A 17,788-nucleotide genomic window follows, 5' to 3' on the forward strand; every position below is an offset into this window, starting at 1 on the left:
GCACTCACCTCTAGATTGAAGCTTTAATTACAGCAAACAAAATAACACAGCATCGATATTTGGATAACACTTCAGAAGACAAAATTAAATTGAAAAAAAAGTAATACACGCAAGTTGCCGCTAATTCAGACGTTCCCCGATGTTAATGCAAAAATAGATGTGTGACTGTGATCTAGACGGCGAACGATAGCGGACTTTAGACCGAGCAGTGCCGGCAATGCAGGAAACGTAAATAAAATTAAGTTTTCCTAGGTACGTACGTAACCATCACGCATACTATTATAGAATCTCTCGTTCGTGCCTCGTTGATAACGTTATCCATTCACTTTCACAGACATCTCTCGTGAAACCAAATTAACCCCGTACTGCTGCCCGCAACAGGTTCACTGAGCCCGACTCTCTCGCACTCACTGCCGTTACCGCTGCCTGCGCCGCCGCCACGACAACGATATTTTTTTCGGCTTGTTTATAAATCTTGCTCATCAGGTGAGAACATAAGAAAGATTTAAGTCTGGGATTTGTAGTCATTATTGTAGCCCTTCATTAATTGGCGTAACAAACTTTATTTGCTCTAATCCTTATCAGTTAGAGTACAATGACCACTAGATTAAGCAATGATTGGGGGCAGAGTACAAATTCTAGTAATATTTCTCTGTGATACACATAGGTGATGAGGGAAATATAGTTAAATAGATGCTTATATATGACAATTTTATACATATTTTTATCTATTATATATACTATATAAATAAATATTTATATATAAATAAGTTATCGAGGACCTAAAAATGTGCTGTGGAGTTTGTGCCCTTACAAGAATGGGTCCGGATCAATAATCGAGTCCGCGTATTTTCCGATCTTTATATAAATTAGATATACACTTGTGACTTAAATTTAACTTTACTATTCTGTTTTACAGACCCACAAATTCGTCTACTATGGCAGTTGTTGAAAAGGTTCAGAATACGCCCACAGAGCGCAAGGCCAATCCGCTGAAATCTTTTATCACTGGAGGTTTTGGCGGCATTTGCAATGTACTCTCCGGGCATCCTCTTGACACCATTAAGGTGAGTTCTCTGTGATACGGCTTACCACCTAACTAACATGTTCATTTTGCTGTACAGGTGCGTTTACAAACAATGCCACGGCCAGCACCTGGGGAGCAGCCCCTGTATCGCGGCACCTTCGACTGCGCTGCCAAGACCATACGTAATGAAGGCGTTCGGGGTCTGTACAAGGGTATGTCCGCGCCGCTGACGGGGGTGGCGCCCATATTCGCCATGTGCTTTGCCGGCTATGCACTGGGAAAGAGGCTGCAACAGCGCGGTGAGGAAGCTAAGCTCACGTATCCTCAAATCTTTGTTGCCGGCTCGTTCTCCGGCCTATTCTCCACGTTCATCATGGCGCCCGGCGAACGCATCAAGGTGCTCTTGCAAACACAGGGCATTGGTCCTGGAGGAGAAAAAAAATACAATGGAATGATCGATTGCGCTGTCAAGCTATATAAGGAGGGTGGTCTGCGTAGTGTTTTTAAAGGCAGCTGTGCAACGATGCTCAGAGGTAAGTCAATTTAAAATTTGAAATACGATTGACGGGCTGAGCTGTACGGATCATATAAATATTTAACTTTGAACTAAGAAAATGTCAATTTCTACACATTGTTTAGTTTAAAAACTTTGCCGAGGCTATTTTAATTTTGTCACGAAATATGTAATGCTTAGGACACAAAGTATATGTACATACTGAAGTCAATGTAGCTGTCTGTATGTTCTTATACAAACTAGCCTCTCAGTTTTATCTTTGTATGGACAGTACATATGTCGGAGTTGTGCGGTACGGAACTTCGTCATTTAGCTGTTACAGGAGCGATAGGTTGAAAATTATTATAATAATAATGATCAACTTTCTTGTACTTCAAGATATCATTATCAAGCACTTTTATATGATTGCTTCACTTCTAAGATATTGTCGAATTGTTATCTAAATATTATATCGTAAACCTGACCCCAAAAAGTATATATATTCAATATCAGCATCAACAGCCGAGTTGATATAGCCATGTCCGTTTGTCTGTTTCTATGCGAACTAGTCTCTTAGCTTTAAAGCTATCGTCTTGAAACTTTGCATATGTCCGTCTCTCTGTTGCAGGCGGTACATATGTCGGAACTGGCCGGATCGGACCACTATATCATATAGCTGCTATTGGAACGATCGGTCCAAAATTAGGTTATTGTATAAACAACAAGATATCTTACTCGGCATTTATAAGTTTCACTACATGTCTGCAAAATCTTATCAGCGTCGGATAATTATTACATATAGCAGCCATGGAAAAGATCGGTCGAAAAGTTGCTTCTCATATAAAAACCTTCTTTTATATTAAGATAACTATAGGAAAGATCGGCGAAATATTAGGATCTTATAAAGCAACATATTCAGTTTTCAAAGATATTTCAAGAAACTCAGAGTTTTCTAGCTGCACTATTCTCACATATCTGCAAATTCATAGATTTTACTTACTCATTTGGCTTCACTCTTAGATTTTTATTTTTTGGTTGCTCTCGTGAGTATTTAATTTGTTTAATTCTTTGCTTCTCATCCTGAAACGTTTAACAAACAGCCCCGATTTGCTAATAAATCGGAATAAGCAAAATACCGCGATGTTTTTTCATGCTATTAGAATGTTGTTTTTGTTTTAATAGTCCTGAAGCTATGCTGTGATTCGTGCATTCGTTAGTTTAGTTGCAGTCTATGTGTACTTAATCATTTATTTTATTAATTCTAATTAGGTTTGGGGTAGTAAACGTTCAAATTAATATTTATATGCAGATTAAAGCTAAACTAAGTGCAAGTGTGCTTATTGTTAGATCTCATTGGACATTTGCTTGTCTTCCGTTTCTTGCGAGAATTCCTCATTCCGCTGCTGATTCTTTTGGCTTAATATATAATCCAAACGGTTGTGTTGCGACAAATGACCTTTGTGTTGTCGTTTGAGCGATTGCTTCTTGTTTGTGCTGCCCATTTTCTGGTGTTGTAGCTGTTGCTGCTGTCGATGTTGCTGCTGCGGCCGATTCTGCAGCTCCAACTTGAGCCAATGGGGCAGGCCACGTGTGTTGCCTGATCTTGAGGGAGTCAGAAAAAGCGGCGCTCCGCAGTGAAGCTGCCTGCGCAGCACATAGTAAACGCTGCGTCCATTAAAGTTCGCGCAACGCGGCACCAGATTCTTGTCCATCTTGTAGCTGACCACATGCCTGCACAGAATGGGCTTTCCATCGATGTCGCGCACGCAGCGCTCCACGCTGGGGCCACGCACCACATTCGTCAGCCGTGGCAGCCAATTGCTCATGTCGCAATTACACTGCCAGGGATTCTGGTCGAGGCGTGCGACGCGCAGACGTGGCTGCTGAAAAAAACTGGTGGGCAGCGTGCGCAGTTGATTGCCCTGCAGCTGCACCACAACCAGTTGCTGCTGATCATCGAGCAGACCATTCGGCACATGTGTCAAATTGTTGTGCGCCAAATTGAGCAGCTCCAGCCGCTTGACGCCCAGCAACGCATCCATGGACAGCTCCGCAATGCCGCAATGGCTAAGGTCCAGCTCACGTAGCTGCTCCATGCCAGCGAATGCATCAAACTGCACGCTGCCAATGCGTCCGCGCAGTGTCAGCTGCTCCAAGGATTGAAGACCCTAAAGGAACGAAATCAAAAGATGTTGCATTCGTGACCTTTCAAGAAAATGATCAACAAATTTTGGCTTTTCCTAATACTAGAGCTTTAAAATTGCAATTGGAAAATCGGACAACTATTGGATATATATTTTGAGAGTTTTTGAATGTCGGATAAAACATATTTGTTGTGGCTTGTCTAAAAAATTCTCATGATTTTATTTAAAGGAATACCGACAGTACTATTACGTAAAATTCGGAAACTTTAAAACTAGTCAATATATTTTTGATCTATGCGTTTCACCGGCATTCGGACATTGGAAGACATTAAAGCTATTCTACTCTCTGGCAACAGAGAATGAAAACTAATGAATTTCAACGGCTGCTCAGCCATTGCTTCAGTCTACAACACACAAACCTTAAAGACGCCTTGCTCCAAACTGGGCGTGGTCACATTACCCAGGCTCAGCGTGCGCAGCTTGTGCAGCGAATCGAATTGTCCGTAGCTGTTCCAACTGTGCAGCTTTAGTGCTGCCAGCTCACTTCCCAGCTGCAGTTCAAGTGTGTCGTTCATCACCCAAAACGTGGCCGGCAATATATACATTATGGGATTCTGTCTCAAGTCAGCCTTTTGTAAGCGTGGCAAAGGCGGAAAACTTGACTCACTTAGGCGCTCCAAATGATTACTGGCCAGATTGAGCGTCTCCAGCTCCAGCAAACCGGCTAGACCCAAATAATATAAACGCGACACTGCATTGTGCGCCAGTGATAGACTCTTCAGGTGTGGCGCACCGCTAAAGGAAAATGGTGGCACTTCCTCAATGCCATTGCGTTCGAGGTTCAGATGATGCAACTGTGTCAATCCATCGAACATTTGCCAGTGCAGCTCGTTTAGCTTACAATTGTGTATGCGCAACACTTCCAGCAGGTTCCAGCCCCAAAAGCTTGGCATACGCGTCTGTTTCAGACGTTCGACATGCTGCTCATAGCTCATAATCTCCACGGTGGCATCTGCCTCGAATTGCAATTGATATTTGGGCGTCGCCTCATTGCCCGACACATCACTAGGCGGCTTGTATTCGTAATCATCGCTGGGCAACTTTGAGTGCTTCGGCCGCTGCAGGCGTTCACCCGCCTGCAAGCGGATCTGCTCGAAATTCGCATGCTGCAGCAGCTCCAGCGGCTCATCGATAATCAGCGTTGTGGCGCCCGTGCCGCGTATTTCCAGTGTGCTCAGCTGATTGAGAAAACGCAGACTGCTCGTATTCACTGCAATCGTATAATATAATACTGTGTTAGTCTTTGCTTTTGAGATGATATTGAAAAACAAATCTCCTTTTGGAACACTGTATTTTATATCTTCTTTTTTTCAATATTTGTTTAGAAAGAAGATGAAAAGCATTAAAAGCATATCGGAAAACTCAAAGCAGGCAACAAAAGCTTGTACTTATTCCGGAACAAATTTGTATTCGTTAAAGCATGATTTAAACTAACTTGAAGCCATAGGCGTACTTTTAAAAATTTTAATTATTATTATTTCTAACAACTAACTCTTGTTTGAGATTTATAATACCTTTTAAGCTTCATTATAAAGCGAAAATATATACGCTTCAAACTGTGAGCTTAAAAGCCATACGACCTTTTTTTATACCTAAAACTCGCTCTATTCATCTTGACCCTATGTTCTGTATATTTTTTAATCAATCGCTTTAGGGCCTACTTTTAAACACTTTCATCCTGTTATAATTGAATAGTTAAATGCCTAGTTTAGCAAAACCGCGAACCCACCTGTCAATTGGCTATCCGGGCTGCCCGTATGTAGGAGGACTAAAGCCTGCAAATCAATGGGCAAAGCGCTGAGCAAAGCCAGCGTCTCGCTGGCTTCTTGTAGCAGGCAAGTGGCCAGTTTGATGTGGTTAGTCAATGGGAAATCAGAGTCATCAGGTCCTTCCTCCGCGCTGGTCATGTAGTTCACCCAGCGTGCTATGGGCAGCTCATTGAATGCGGCATATTGACAGACACAGCTCAACGGGCAGCTGAGCACGTCCAGTTCCACAGGTGCCTCCGGCTGCTGGTCGAGCTGTGGCAAGGCTGACTCTGGTTGGCAGCGCTATTGTATGCAGAGTCTAACTTATAGATCATATCATAAAATTGTTCAGGTCACTCACTAGCAGCAGCACGATCAGCACGTTTATTGGGCTCGTTAACGATATCATCATTATCGCTTCTCACAGTTTGACAGCCACTGGCGCTTGCTACGCGTGTACTTTTTTATTTAACCAGATACACTTGCCTCAAATTCCGTTCATATACTAAAACGCAGCCCCATGGTTCCCAGAAGACTGAGAGCGAAATCAGCATTCAAATTTGAACTCCTATTGTTATTGTAATTCCATTTTATTTGTATTCCAGTATATTTTCTTAGCGGAAATGAGTTTCTGATAGTCACATCCTCCGATAAGCCTTCTCTCTTATATATGTATATATATTTATACATACATATATATCGTTTATTCGTATATTATGTACTGAAATGCTGGGCGTCGGTTTGAGAAGTTTCTCCACTGCCTCCATTTAGCACAAGGTCGCGTCTGTCTGATCCAAAAGTTTTATAACAACCCGCCCTTCTGTCGCTCTCCCTCCCTTTTCTGTAGTTATAGCAGGGAATAGTAATACTATCTGAAAAAGATTCGGCTTAGTAACTAACGATAGGATTTGTAGTTATCTTATAAGAGTGAAATTCTGACTTTCCATAAAAAGTACTTAAAATAAGAAAAAGCGCAGGTATTGGAACATTTTTCTTTTGTTTAGTCTAGAAATTCAGATATCGATTTGGGAATAACAAGTCCAACCTGTTCAATTTAAAAGATTCTATAAATTTGGGAACAACAACATAAAAATTCCTTACCATAGTTAGTATATATGTTCATATTTTTTACAAATAAATTCAGAATTAGTTGCGTTTAATGCAACATATACATATATATATTATTTTATTTTGAATTAAATGAGCCAGGCGATTATTGGGCATTATACTTTAACTACGCACCTTTTCTATAAAAACCTGTCGGGATTAGTATTCAAGTTATTTGTTAAATGTATTCCAAATCGAGTATTGTATAAATAGCAATAATAATCGTATAAATTGCGTGCTAAACAGAATTATTTTCTTTTCTATATTTATTTTATAACTTGTCTTGCCAATTTTAATATTATGATAAACAAAGTTGTTATCTATATTATAAATTAAATATTTATGTTTATTCATTTTGATTTTGTCTCATTTTCATTGGTATTTAAATTTATGCTTACAGTTCGATCCCACTGTAGCTTGTTTATGTTTTCTGTGCACAATGTGTAAGTTATTGTGTACATGTTTGTAATCATTATGCTATATAGTTCATTCGGATTTACTATATTACAAAAAATATATATATTTGTGGCGCCGTTAAAGTCGCCGCCCTCATGGAAAGATTTAAATAATTTCCACAGTGATCGTATATCGTTATTGGCATATCATAATTCCAGAGTCCAAGAAAAACATTGGCATGCAAGAATCAAAAAATTCAACATTAAAAAATAAAAACAATTAATTAAGATTTTTTAAATGTGAGTAAGCAACAACTGCCGTATTTAGTTTAATTTCATTTAGTAGCTGTTGTCCGTATACAATTTTAAATATATACCTTTAAATATGTTTACTTGATTTCTAAAATGATGTTTAACCTATTTGTAGATCTACCTTCCAATGGTCTGTATTTCTTGGTCTATGAGTACATACAGGATGTGGCCAAGGCGAATTCAAAAACGGGCGAAATAAACACTGCTTCCACCATATTTGCGGGCGGTGCAGCGGGCATGGCCTATTGGCTACTAGGCATGCCTGCAGATGTCCTCAAAAGTCGTCTACAATCGGGTTCGTTGTATATACATTATTCATTTATAACATTAATTTATATTACAATTTTTTTGTAGCACCCGAGGGAACCTATAAGCACGGCGTGCGTAGCGTATTCAAGGATCTGATTGTCAAGGATGGTCCATTAGCACTATATCGTGGCGTAACGCCAATTATGATACGTGCCTTCCCAGCTAACGCGGCCTGTTTCTTTGGCATTGAGCTGGCTAATAAGTTCTTTAATTTGGTTGCGCCAAGTTTTTAATTGAACATTTTTAAATTTTATTTTCGTAATCACAGGTAGTTTCCAGGATGAAATCCTGTCAGACAGTTAAAAAAAGTTTGTTAAAAAATGATTAAAATAAATGTATATTTTTATAAACCTTACGAGTTTTAAGGTTTTATATGACCTCCGCGCAATCTCTTTGAATGTGATTTGATATGCAAATCGACTATTGAGAAATCATTATTAATATTTTTCTTATATAAAAGGTATCAATTCGTTTAAACTATAAATATCTCTTACACATAAAAGCTAACGTTTAATATAAGCATAGCATTAAGATTACGATTAAGATTAACAAGCACAATAATTATCTAATTTAAATCTGTTATGCTCCCAGTATTATGCAACTTGCGACAGGTTCAGATCAGCTTTGCGAATACTAGTCTGCTAGATCGCCATTAAATCTATTAATATCGCAAGTTGTTTAGATAATCGATTTTATAAGAATGCACACAAGTCAAATATTGTGAATATTTAAATTATGTTGTATATTTAAAGTCAAACTCTAACTGTGTACAAAATGTAAAGAATTGTATTGGGGTTTCAAGTATTTATTGTTGAACTAAGAGCACATTTTCTTTGTGATATTGATAAGTACTGTATAAAATTGATGTTAAAAAAATGCTTTGCGATAATCTGAAAATGTGAACACAGTGCAACATTTCGAGAAAAACGAGTCCGGTTTTGACATGCAGTGTGATTTTTGAGAGTGTGTTGTGCAATGCATTGAGACAGCGCGTGCATTCTTCGATTGGTGCCTTAAATAAGTCTCAACTAATTGAACCCCAGTACTATTCTGATTATACAGTAAATGCTTGCGTACTGATCTAATTGATATCGACATGTAATTAAGATATGTCATAAGCGTATCGAATGCATGGCAATTATATTGGCTACTATGCAACTATTATGAGATAATCCCTTGCCAATTCATTTTTCCAGATATGCCTGCCAACGGTCTGTACTTTCTGAGCTATGAGATCTTGACAGATGAGTACAAACGTCGCTTTAACAGGCCCATTGTGGATCTAGTGCCGGCTATAGTTGCAGGAGGACTGGCGGGAATATTTTATTGGATCGGCGGCATGCCCGCCGATGTGCTCAAAAATCGACTGCAATCCGGTGAGTAGAGTAGTTTCCCTTAATAAATTGTAGTTTATTTAATTTAAATCTAACTTGGCAGCTCCTGAAGGCAAATTTAATGGTATTAGAGATGTTTTTAAAGATCTAGCAAAAAATGATGGACTTTCGGCTCTCTATCGGTTAGTCTTTTCTAAGTATTTGATCTTGTTATGGGTAAATTTTAATTTATTATCGGTTTTAGTGGCTTTACACCTGTAATCATTCGCGCCTTTCCGGCTAATGCAGCGACCTTCTTCGGAATTGAGCTAGCCAATGCTTTCCTTCGTCAAGTTGCTCCTGATTTTTAAAATATCCAAAATTGAAAATATTTATTGAAGTGAAACAAATATCATTTTATTTTGTAAAAAAAAATATTTCCGTTTGTTGGTAATAGCATGCATCACAAAAACTAATACATTTCTATTTTATATTTAACCTAGAGTAAGAAACTATTTAGGTGGTGGCTGCATAATATTCAATTACATATATTTTTTTTTAATATCACGTAATTCTTCTAGTCTATTTTGCAGTAATAGCAGCTGAACAAGCAAGGCTCTGCAAGGCTAAACAACAAATGCAACGAGTGTCAGAACTTACCCCAGGTGATGGTGCTGCAGCTGCCACAATCTTATCACTATGGGTAAGAAAACAGAACTATTTTAACATTTTTCAAAAAATATTTTGCGTTCCTATTCGGCGGTTGCGGGAATCGTTGTTTATGTTCATCGTTGTCCGTATCCATTGGCCAAAGAACATCGAAGTTTTAACTTACTAGATATCAAGAGTTTTGTGGTTTTCACCCATAATGTAATGGTCGCCAAAGTCCATTCGGCAGAATGGGAATTGAATTAAAATTCAGCTAAAAAACGAAAAGAAATTATCGAGTTGTAGACCCAAAGGACATAGGTGTAGCTAGTTTCGAATTTTAAGTCCTTAAACATAGCTCATAGCCATATCATTTTATGGTCCAGGAATTTAACGAATTTTTGAATATATTTTGTTTGGCGCAACATTAAAGCAATTTACAAAGTTTATCTTAAAACTAAAATACAAAATGTGTGTGTGTTTGTTGTGATCCGTATAACAATTTATAAAAAAAAAATAATCTTATAGTATTTATAGTAGGAATTTAATAAAGATAATCATTTTCTTGATCGAAAGTAAATTAAATTGTGACAATCTTGGGGCTCACCAGGAACCTATACAAAATGCTTAAACTCTGCCGCAGTCGTACGTTCTAAACTTCTTTTGTTCTAGAATTCGTTGCTGCTTAGGCTATCTTACGATCATGATTATCAAAGTTGAACAGCTTTCGCTTCATATTCGCATGCTTGGATATGGTATATGGCGACAAAAGCATGGGGAGAACATTGAGACCCTTCAGCTCTGGCAGCCGAATGTTAAGCAAGTTTTGCTTTGGCTGTTCCGACTGATTGCTCCATACGGGATCGATCCAGAAAGGCAATTTCTAATGGTAATACACATTCATTAATCATTTAGATAATATATAATTTATATAAAAGTATTATTATTAGCACTTACCTCCGATGGCGGCGTATCGGGCTTTGGTGGATCATAGCAAGAACGTATCGGCGCCACATTGCAGCTGACCAAATCATACAAATCGCGACCTGAGTCAAAGGAATGCTGCATCAAGGTTGGCTGCTGTTGCTGTTGCCTTTGCTGCTGCTGTTGCTGCAGTTGCTGTTGCGCCTGTTGTTGATGCTGCTGCTGCTGATAGAAGCTGGCCTGACGACGATACCACAACTTGCCAGAATTGGCATAAGGCATGGCCGTGGTTATGGCTGTGCTGGAGGCGACATCGCCGGCGCAGAGGCTGCTGTTAAGCTCGCAGGATGTATTAAAGGAGCTGTTGCTGTTGCTGCTGTTAAAGATCTGGTGCGAGCTGTTGAGCGAATTTTCCTTATTGCTGCAGCTACTGCACAGGCTTATATTGGCGGTACCGGAGCTGTTCAGCATTGTGGATGACATAACAGAGCAATTGGCGCTGGGCGGCGAGCATTTGACTTGTGCTGAGCTGGCGGCAAACTGTTCCTGATAGGCCTGGAAGCTGTTGATCGCCACCTGCGGCTTGTGGGCGGCATTGGGCACGCTGCCAATACTGCCCGCATACTCATTGGCTATGGCACGGGTCTTGTGCGGAGGAGGCGCCTGGGATGGCGGTGGACGATTGTGCTCGCCCAGCGGTGTGCGTGTGCTTCGCTGAGCCTTGTGCTTGGCATAGGGCAGCTTCAGGGAGCCAAACAGATGCTGATGTGTGGCGCCCGCATTGAGACGTACTGTGAAAGGTAAGATGTCGTTTCTTAATTAATTTTCTGTCTCACATGCCTCTTTTTACCCGCCCATCTAGGTTTACCCCACTTACGTTCGCAATTTACATTAAGGGCGACATCGCTGCGCTCCTGTGTGGGTCCCATGTTGATAGTAAAGAGATCATCATGTGCCACAATAACTGAATACAAATTGGGAAAACCAAACTCGAAGGTGGTGGTCAATCCACAGTCCAAGGCGCTCTTCAGCTCGTACAAATACATATTGGGACGTTGCTCCAAAAGACGCACAATGGACACCAGAAACCGCATAAAGCCGGTAAGTCGCACGCAAGGCTGATCCGCCTCCACGTAGATCTAAGAAAATATTAGAACTTATATAGAATCAGGGGGTTGCAAGTCCGTTGCCATATCTCACCTCTATGGCATGCCGCATGGCATGAAGTGTGGATTCCGTCAGTTGTAGCTTGTGCTTTGCACTGAAGTCGCTAGCGAACTGCGCCTGGCTGAGCGGCTCTTGCTTTGGTGGGGTCGCGGGCTCTCCAGGAGTTGCCGCAGTAGTTGCCACCGCCTCACGCTGCAGCAGCTGCTTGCAGGCGCGATAGCATAGCTGGCGGAATTCCACATCGTCGTTGTGACAGATCAGCCAGGTGGCCTGCTCCTTGTGCAGTATCTCGACATAGGGCAGTAGCTCAATGGCGCTGGCTATGTCTGCTGCGCCCAATGTTTGCGGTTGCATCTGATATCCGTATTTTTTCTTGTGCAGCTTGAGCACCTGCTCCAGCTTCATACAATTGGTTGAGTTGCCGGTAACATTGCGTATAAGATCCTCGCACTGTTCGGCAAACACACGTCTAGCCACCTTCGGCGATAGCACAATCTTCTTGTCCTCATCGCTGGTCATCTCCAGCTCGACAACGCCGTGTATGGCATCCATGAGATCCGCCAGCTTGAGAAAACCATAGTCGCTCAGGCGACACTGATAGGCGAAATGGTAGTGATAGGAGCGCACAAACTTCTGAAACAGTATGCTGTACTGCAAAGCATTCTGGAACAGCTCCACCATCTCGCCAGCAAACACACAGGTCTTCTCCAGCTCTGTGTTGGTCTGCTTGCGCTTGGGTATGGATATAAGTATATCCTTGCCTTGCTGCACGGTGCTTAGCACTACAATATTGCTATTGACGAGACCATCCAAGATGTCCACAATATCGCAGACACCGTAATCGGTGACATCAAAGTTGCGATTCTGGGTCTGGGCAAAAATGCCCGGCAATTGGGACAGAAGCACAGAGTTGTTGCCATGGGCGCGCAGCACACGCAACAAGTCCGATGTGAAGCGTCGGATCTGGGTGCGATGTGTGAGAGTTATCTGACGATTCTCGCCATCGCCCATGATCTGAACCACCGAGGACAACGCCTCGAAGAGCTCAATCAGCTTGGTATAGCCATAGTCCGCAACGCGGCACTGCTTGCCGAAATGATTGTGATAGGCGGGGATGAAGCGATTGAACTTCATCGTGGACTTGGGCGACATTTTGACCAGTTCGATTACCTCGCGTGAGATTTGAAAAAGAGGATCGGCCACAGAGTTTTTGAAATAGCCGCTAGAAGCGCCGTTGCCGCGCTCACTGCTATTCAGGCTGGCATTGGCCATGCCGGTGGCACTTGTGGACACCTCCTTGTTGAGCTCCAGCCAGCCGAGAATCTTAATGCCAAAGTTGTTCACCTGTATCTGTATGCCCTGGACACAGCAAACAAGATGCTCCAGATTGACGCCGCTCTCGTTGGCCGCGATTTGCACTTTCAACTGACTCTCGATGCAGTGCAGCAACGTAGCCACGGGTATATCGCCCGGATGATGCTTCAGCAGCGGATAAATCAGCTGTTGTATTTCCGCAATGGTCATGCACACATTAGGCAACGGTTCGATCTCCTGCTCTGCCCAGCCCTTGTGCTGCTCCCGCTTGAAGTGCACCGTGCAATACGGCACACTGTGCTGCAGTCCCTCCATCAGCGGCGAGCTCTCCAGCGTGTTGACCAGCTCTGCTTGTAGACTGATGAACTTGTCCTCGTTGTTGTCCGAATTGATCGTGCAGATGTCCTGCATCTTGTACAAATCCAGGACACTGATCGAGGTTTTGAAGCGCGACTGGAAAAGCTCGCGGAACTTATACATAGGTAGTGTATAGTACGGAACATCCTGTTGGTAGGCAAGCGTGATTAATGTGGGAAATTCAAAGGGTTCAAAGGGGAAAGAACGAGGACACGCTAAAATGTGAGATAAAGCTGGCATTCAAAAAATTCAGATTGATTTTTTTTAGAAAGTAAAGTGCAGAAAACAACGAATCCCATTAATTAGGAATATTTACAAAAATAAAAGAACATTGAGAATTGTGCAATGAAAGTCCAAAACCTATTTTCTACACCGACCTTCAACAGTCCAGCAACCTGGCAGCGCAGTGTGTTGACCTCGGTCAGGGATGAGTCGCGCGTGTAGCTGACCAACATGCGCTTGTGGCCAATCTTCTTGCGATGCAAATTGGACACCACTTGCTTGGCAAACTGTTCGAGAAGGTATTATTATTATTATTATTGAAAAAGTTGCCCGGCGCAGACTTACATAGAGATCCGGTACGGTGACTTTGGCATAGCTGCTGGCCTCAAAGTTGAGCGACACGACGGGCGTGATGGGCTTCAGTTGGTTCATCAAGAAATTGCGCAAACTGGTCTCGTCCAGCGAGTAATCCAAGTTGGTTATCTGCAGTGTGACCGCATCGCTGGGATCGGTAACACTTGCATAGACATGCCCGCCGCTGGCCTCGCCGGTGGAGCTGCTGCCACAGCTATGGGTGGACATTGTGGAGGCGCCCGAGCAGGTGGGTGCCATGGTGTTGGTCAGCCCATTATTGTAGCCGTAATCTGCAGCAGCGCCGGTAGCTGTGCTGCTCGCAGCGCACACGCTGGGCGTCATTGAGCCGACGTTGGCCGGCGGCAGCGCTGTGGGCGTGGCCAGCGGTGTTGTGTGCTGATAAATGGGCGCAAACGATGGCTGATAGCTGTTCGCAAATCCGCCGGCACTGGCCGGACCACCCAACGACACGCCCGTCTGCTGATGATGTTGATTAATCAGCGGGTGACCGGTAACCGCCGCCACTGCAGCAGCCGCTGCGCATGCCCGATTATGATTGTAGGGCATATAACGGTTGCGATTGTAGCAGGAGGCGCTGCCGTTCACATGCGCATATTGGCACACCTCCAGCTGACCGGGCATACCCGTATACTTATGCGGCAGCAAGCCCGGCGGTGGGGTATAGCCAGCAAGTCCATTGAGGTACCGCAAACCACCTCCACCACTAGGATTATTATTATTGTAGTCCGCACAGAGGACAGTTGGCGGCAGAGCCGTCGAATAGAGCTGCGATTGGGCTGCATAGTAGGCAGAGTTCTCACCTCCAACCTCGCAGGGCCAGCTGGAAAGAAGAAAATAGAACACAAGAAAAAATCTGTTATAATCTGTTATACAGATCGTATTGGAGCAAACCCCAAATATGATGATAGTCTTAGTTTCTTAATGAAGAGACTACAGGGTATTTTCCTCTCTTGTTTTTTATATATATTTATAAATGCATTAATTCAAAAGATTTGAATGTCGATGTCAACTTTATGAAGAAGAATGAAAGAATATGAAAGAATGTACCTGTATATTAAATGCAAATTTTATATAAGCTTTAATACCCTTTGTTAAATTCTGCTGATCAGTTTTAGAACTACAAATATTTGGTAGAATAGAAATTCGTAATGCTAAAAACATATACTTAAAGAGGCGTTGTACCCAAGAATCTGTGTACTTTGTAGTGTTTAGTAAAAATCGCAATTATTGATCAAATTAGTACTTACCTGTACAACCGCTCGGTCATGTCGTATACTTTGAACTCTGAACTGGAATTGAAATTGTTATTTTTGCCTTTGGGCTTATGCTTTGGAGCTCAAAGTTTATCGATGCCGGTGCTTGGCACCCAATAGACACGTGCTTGCCGTTTCGCTGGAATTCAAAGGCAAAAACAGAAAAACCCATAATTGAATTATATTTATATGCATGTAGAATTATGCGTTCCAGTTTCGATACAGCTCAATTGAAATCAAAGCAAATGAATAGCTTTTTATTAAATAATTGTCTGCGACTGCAGATATCAATAAAACTTTTCACAATAAACTATTTGCATATAAACATCAATAAAAACTAGTCAGAATGCTCTCGCTGGGAGGGCTGGACTGTAAAATACCCTGTATATGGGAGTAAAGTTCCGAAGTACACAAATTGCATTGCATATTGGGGCATCAGGTAGATAAATGTTGTTAAGGAAAATATTTATTTATTTTTGAGGATAAAAGATCATTTTTTGATGCACACATTTGGATAGCTTTGATTAAATTACAGGGTGTAAATATAAAATTATTGTGCGAGTGCAAAATGCAATAAAACTGTTTAAGTGAAGAGATTTGCATGGGCACATCGATATACTTAATTTAAATAAATAAGAAACAGTGCGAAATAAAATAGAATAAATAACCGGCTTTGCGGTGTTAATTAAACGTCCAATGTCAGCACAGAGCGAACAAGGAAGGTAATAGCAATGCAAAAAAGGGAGAAGGAGAGATAGAGTGTAACAGCTTCCAGTACTGAGTGACACATTTCCATTGGTAACTGTATATAATAACAGTTAGTAGTTGTACAGTCTAACGAAACTGATTTGTTATTGACATTGACTCCGATGGTCATAGTTATGCACGTGTTTTAGCTGACCAAGCAATTAGATTCACATTAAATAACTTTTGAACCACTGTAATTCTGTTAGTATACTCACGTGTGCAACGGGAAACCCAGAAGTGACCCGCCTCTACTATAATAAAAGCCACTAATCTTTTATAACATCAATCGAATCGTTTAAAATTATATTAACAAAATCAATCTTTGTTTTAACTAATTAACAAATGTTCAAAATTTAGCAAAAATTAAACAAAAACAAGTAAAATAAATTCTCTTGAAATGGGCGTAAACTTTAAATAAAAAATATATTTAAAACAAATAATCTTAAGCTGCGTGCTCTTACGACCGTTGAGCAAGTAGCGAAAATAGGGTTTAATTAAAAAATAACACTGAGGACAAACAAAATTTCTGGCTTCTGGGTTAAGTTTCTGTGTGCGTATCTAGAGGGTAACTGAGGCGCTTGGAAGGAGCTTTGGCGCCAAGACTATGCGATCGTAGCAGGCGTCACACGGTTGTAGATTGGAAGCGTTAAATTAGGGTTACCAGATGGGCGTAAACATAACGTGACCTTCCAGCATGGCATGTGCATCAGAGAAACTGAAAGATGCTGCCCTTTACTTATGCTTTCTCACAGGTTTTTTCGTGACGTAGCATATGCATATGTGTGTGTGTTTGTGTGTGTGTGTGTGTGTGTGTGTGTGTGGAAGCCACACAATGCACAGATGCGGAAGTATTTTTAGGGATTGTAGCTTCTTCGCTTTGGTTTTATATTCCGACAGATCCAATCTCATGTCTGAGCTCTTAACGCACAGAACAGACTTCTCATTCGGCAGTTGGCAATCCCTTCACTTTCCTGGCTATTTGCGTCAGCTGAGCTGTTTTGTATAATTTTAATTGCTTGACTTGCCTTAATTGCGGGCTGCGTTGAGAACCTTAGCGGTCAGTTGGCCATGTTTACAGGTAACGAAAGTTATATTGTATATACACATATTCTTCTTAAGTATAAGATATTGGTTTAGATGTGGGCGAGGCTGATTTAATGCACATTATAATCAATATATATGTAAATATTAATATATATTTAGCCGGTTCAACAAAATGCCATTTGAATATGTGTTAATTAACCCCCTAATCGCTCGTTAATTATAGTTCATAATTTACCCTCATGTATATGGCACCATTATACTAACTGGCAATCTGAATTTACAACTGTCGTTGGACTCAACAATAGAGTCAAGAATAAACCATACCATTTGTCGCCTAGGAAAATGCTTTGATTTCAAATAGCATATGCTATGTACATACATATATGTATTTGTATTATCAGTCTTTAAGGGTCGTTGGGCAGCTGCTTGGCATCCGTTCTGCTCGTGTTATCGGCGCTTCTTAAGAGATCTTAGGAGCTTTAGCACGCACACAAGAAGCGGCAGACTTTTCTAGAAACAATTAGATTGAGTCTATTAATATTTGTATTAATAAGGTCCAATGAAAAAGAATCATATAAATTTTGATAAATCTTAAAATGTTAAATTTAATCCAATTAATGTACATTTAATACAGAAGTTCTAATTTGGTTTTATTATTACTACTTTACAAGTTTCGAGACATTTTACAAAATCAATATATAGAGTAGGCATAAGCGTAATAATTAGAAAATTCATAATTAAAATGCATGTTTTGAATTATTATTTATAATTATCCTAACAATTTAACTACAAAAACAAACAACTAAAACAGATATTTTAAAAATTTGCT

At 41.0% G+C, this 17,788-nt stretch overlaps 3 protein-coding genes across 6 annotated transcripts; 1 reads left to right on the forward strand and 2 right to left on the reverse strand.

Annotated features, from left to right (window-relative positions):
- The first annotated feature begins 22 nt into the window (after positions 1-22).
- On the forward strand, positions 23-10,198 carry colt (carnitine/acylcarnitine carrier protein colt, mitochondrial). Of its 4 annotated transcripts, XR_010437942.1 has the most exons (8): positions 23-252; positions 335-486; positions 920-1,067; positions 1,125-1,560; positions 8,792-8,971; positions 9,033-9,111; positions 9,174-9,358; positions 9,490-10,198. XR_010437942.1 is itself a non-coding variant. In XM_064697355.1 (7 exons), exons 3-7 carry the CDS (start codon positions 939-941, stop codon positions 9,277-9,279), a joined length of 930 nt encoding a protein of 309 aa, XP_064553425.1. In that variant the 5' UTR covers positions 23-252; positions 335-486; positions 920-938; the 3' UTR covers positions 9,280-9,384. The 4 variants fall into 4 exon arrangements, 3 of the variants coding, with proteins under 3 accessions (XP_064553425.1, XP_064553426.1, XP_064553424.1); XM_064697355.1 differs by lacking the exon at positions 9,490-10,198 and having other exon boundaries at positions 9,174-9,384; XM_064697356.1 differs by lacking the exon at positions 9,174-9,358 and having other exon boundaries at positions 24-252.
- Positions 2,751-5,993, reverse strand: LOC135439352 (leucine-rich repeat-containing G-protein coupled receptor 5-like). Its single transcript, XM_064698072.1, has 4 exons — positions 5,834-5,993; positions 5,454-5,775; positions 4,084-4,934; positions 2,751-3,688 (listed from the first exon to the last, which is right to left on the reverse strand). Exons 1-4 carry the CDS (start codon positions 5,882-5,884, stop codon positions 2,864-2,866), a joined length of 2,049 nt encoding a protein of 682 aa, XP_064554142.1. The 5' UTR covers positions 5,885-5,993; the 3' UTR covers positions 2,751-2,863.
- A 3-nt stretch (positions 10,199-10,201) lies between the features above and the next one.
- Marf1 (meiosis regulator and mRNA stability factor 1-like protein) lies at positions 10,202-16,480 on the reverse strand. The gene is made up of 8 exons (XM_064697326.1): positions 16,131-16,480; positions 15,163-15,307; positions 13,886-14,735; positions 13,696-13,827; positions 11,681-13,465; positions 11,358-11,619; positions 10,514-11,271; positions 10,202-10,439 (listed from the first exon to the last, which is right to left on the reverse strand). The coding sequence occupies exons 2-8, from the start codon at positions 15,180-15,182 to the stop codon at positions 10,242-10,244; spliced, it is 4,005 nt and encodes a 1,334-aa protein (XP_064553396.1). The 5' UTR covers positions 15,183-15,307; positions 16,131-16,480; the 3' UTR covers positions 10,202-10,241.
- Positions 16,481-17,788: the final 1,308 nt, after the last annotated feature.

This window comes from Drosophila montana, unplaced genomic scaffold, assembly GCF_035044405.1.
Source record: "Drosophila montana isolate Dmon_TW-CO22-7 unplaced genomic scaffold, ASM3504440v1 contig_402_1, whole genome shotgun sequence".
In the NCBI taxonomy this organism is placed as follows: domain Eukaryota; kingdom Metazoa; phylum Arthropoda; class Insecta; order Diptera; family Drosophilidae; genus Drosophila; species Drosophila montana.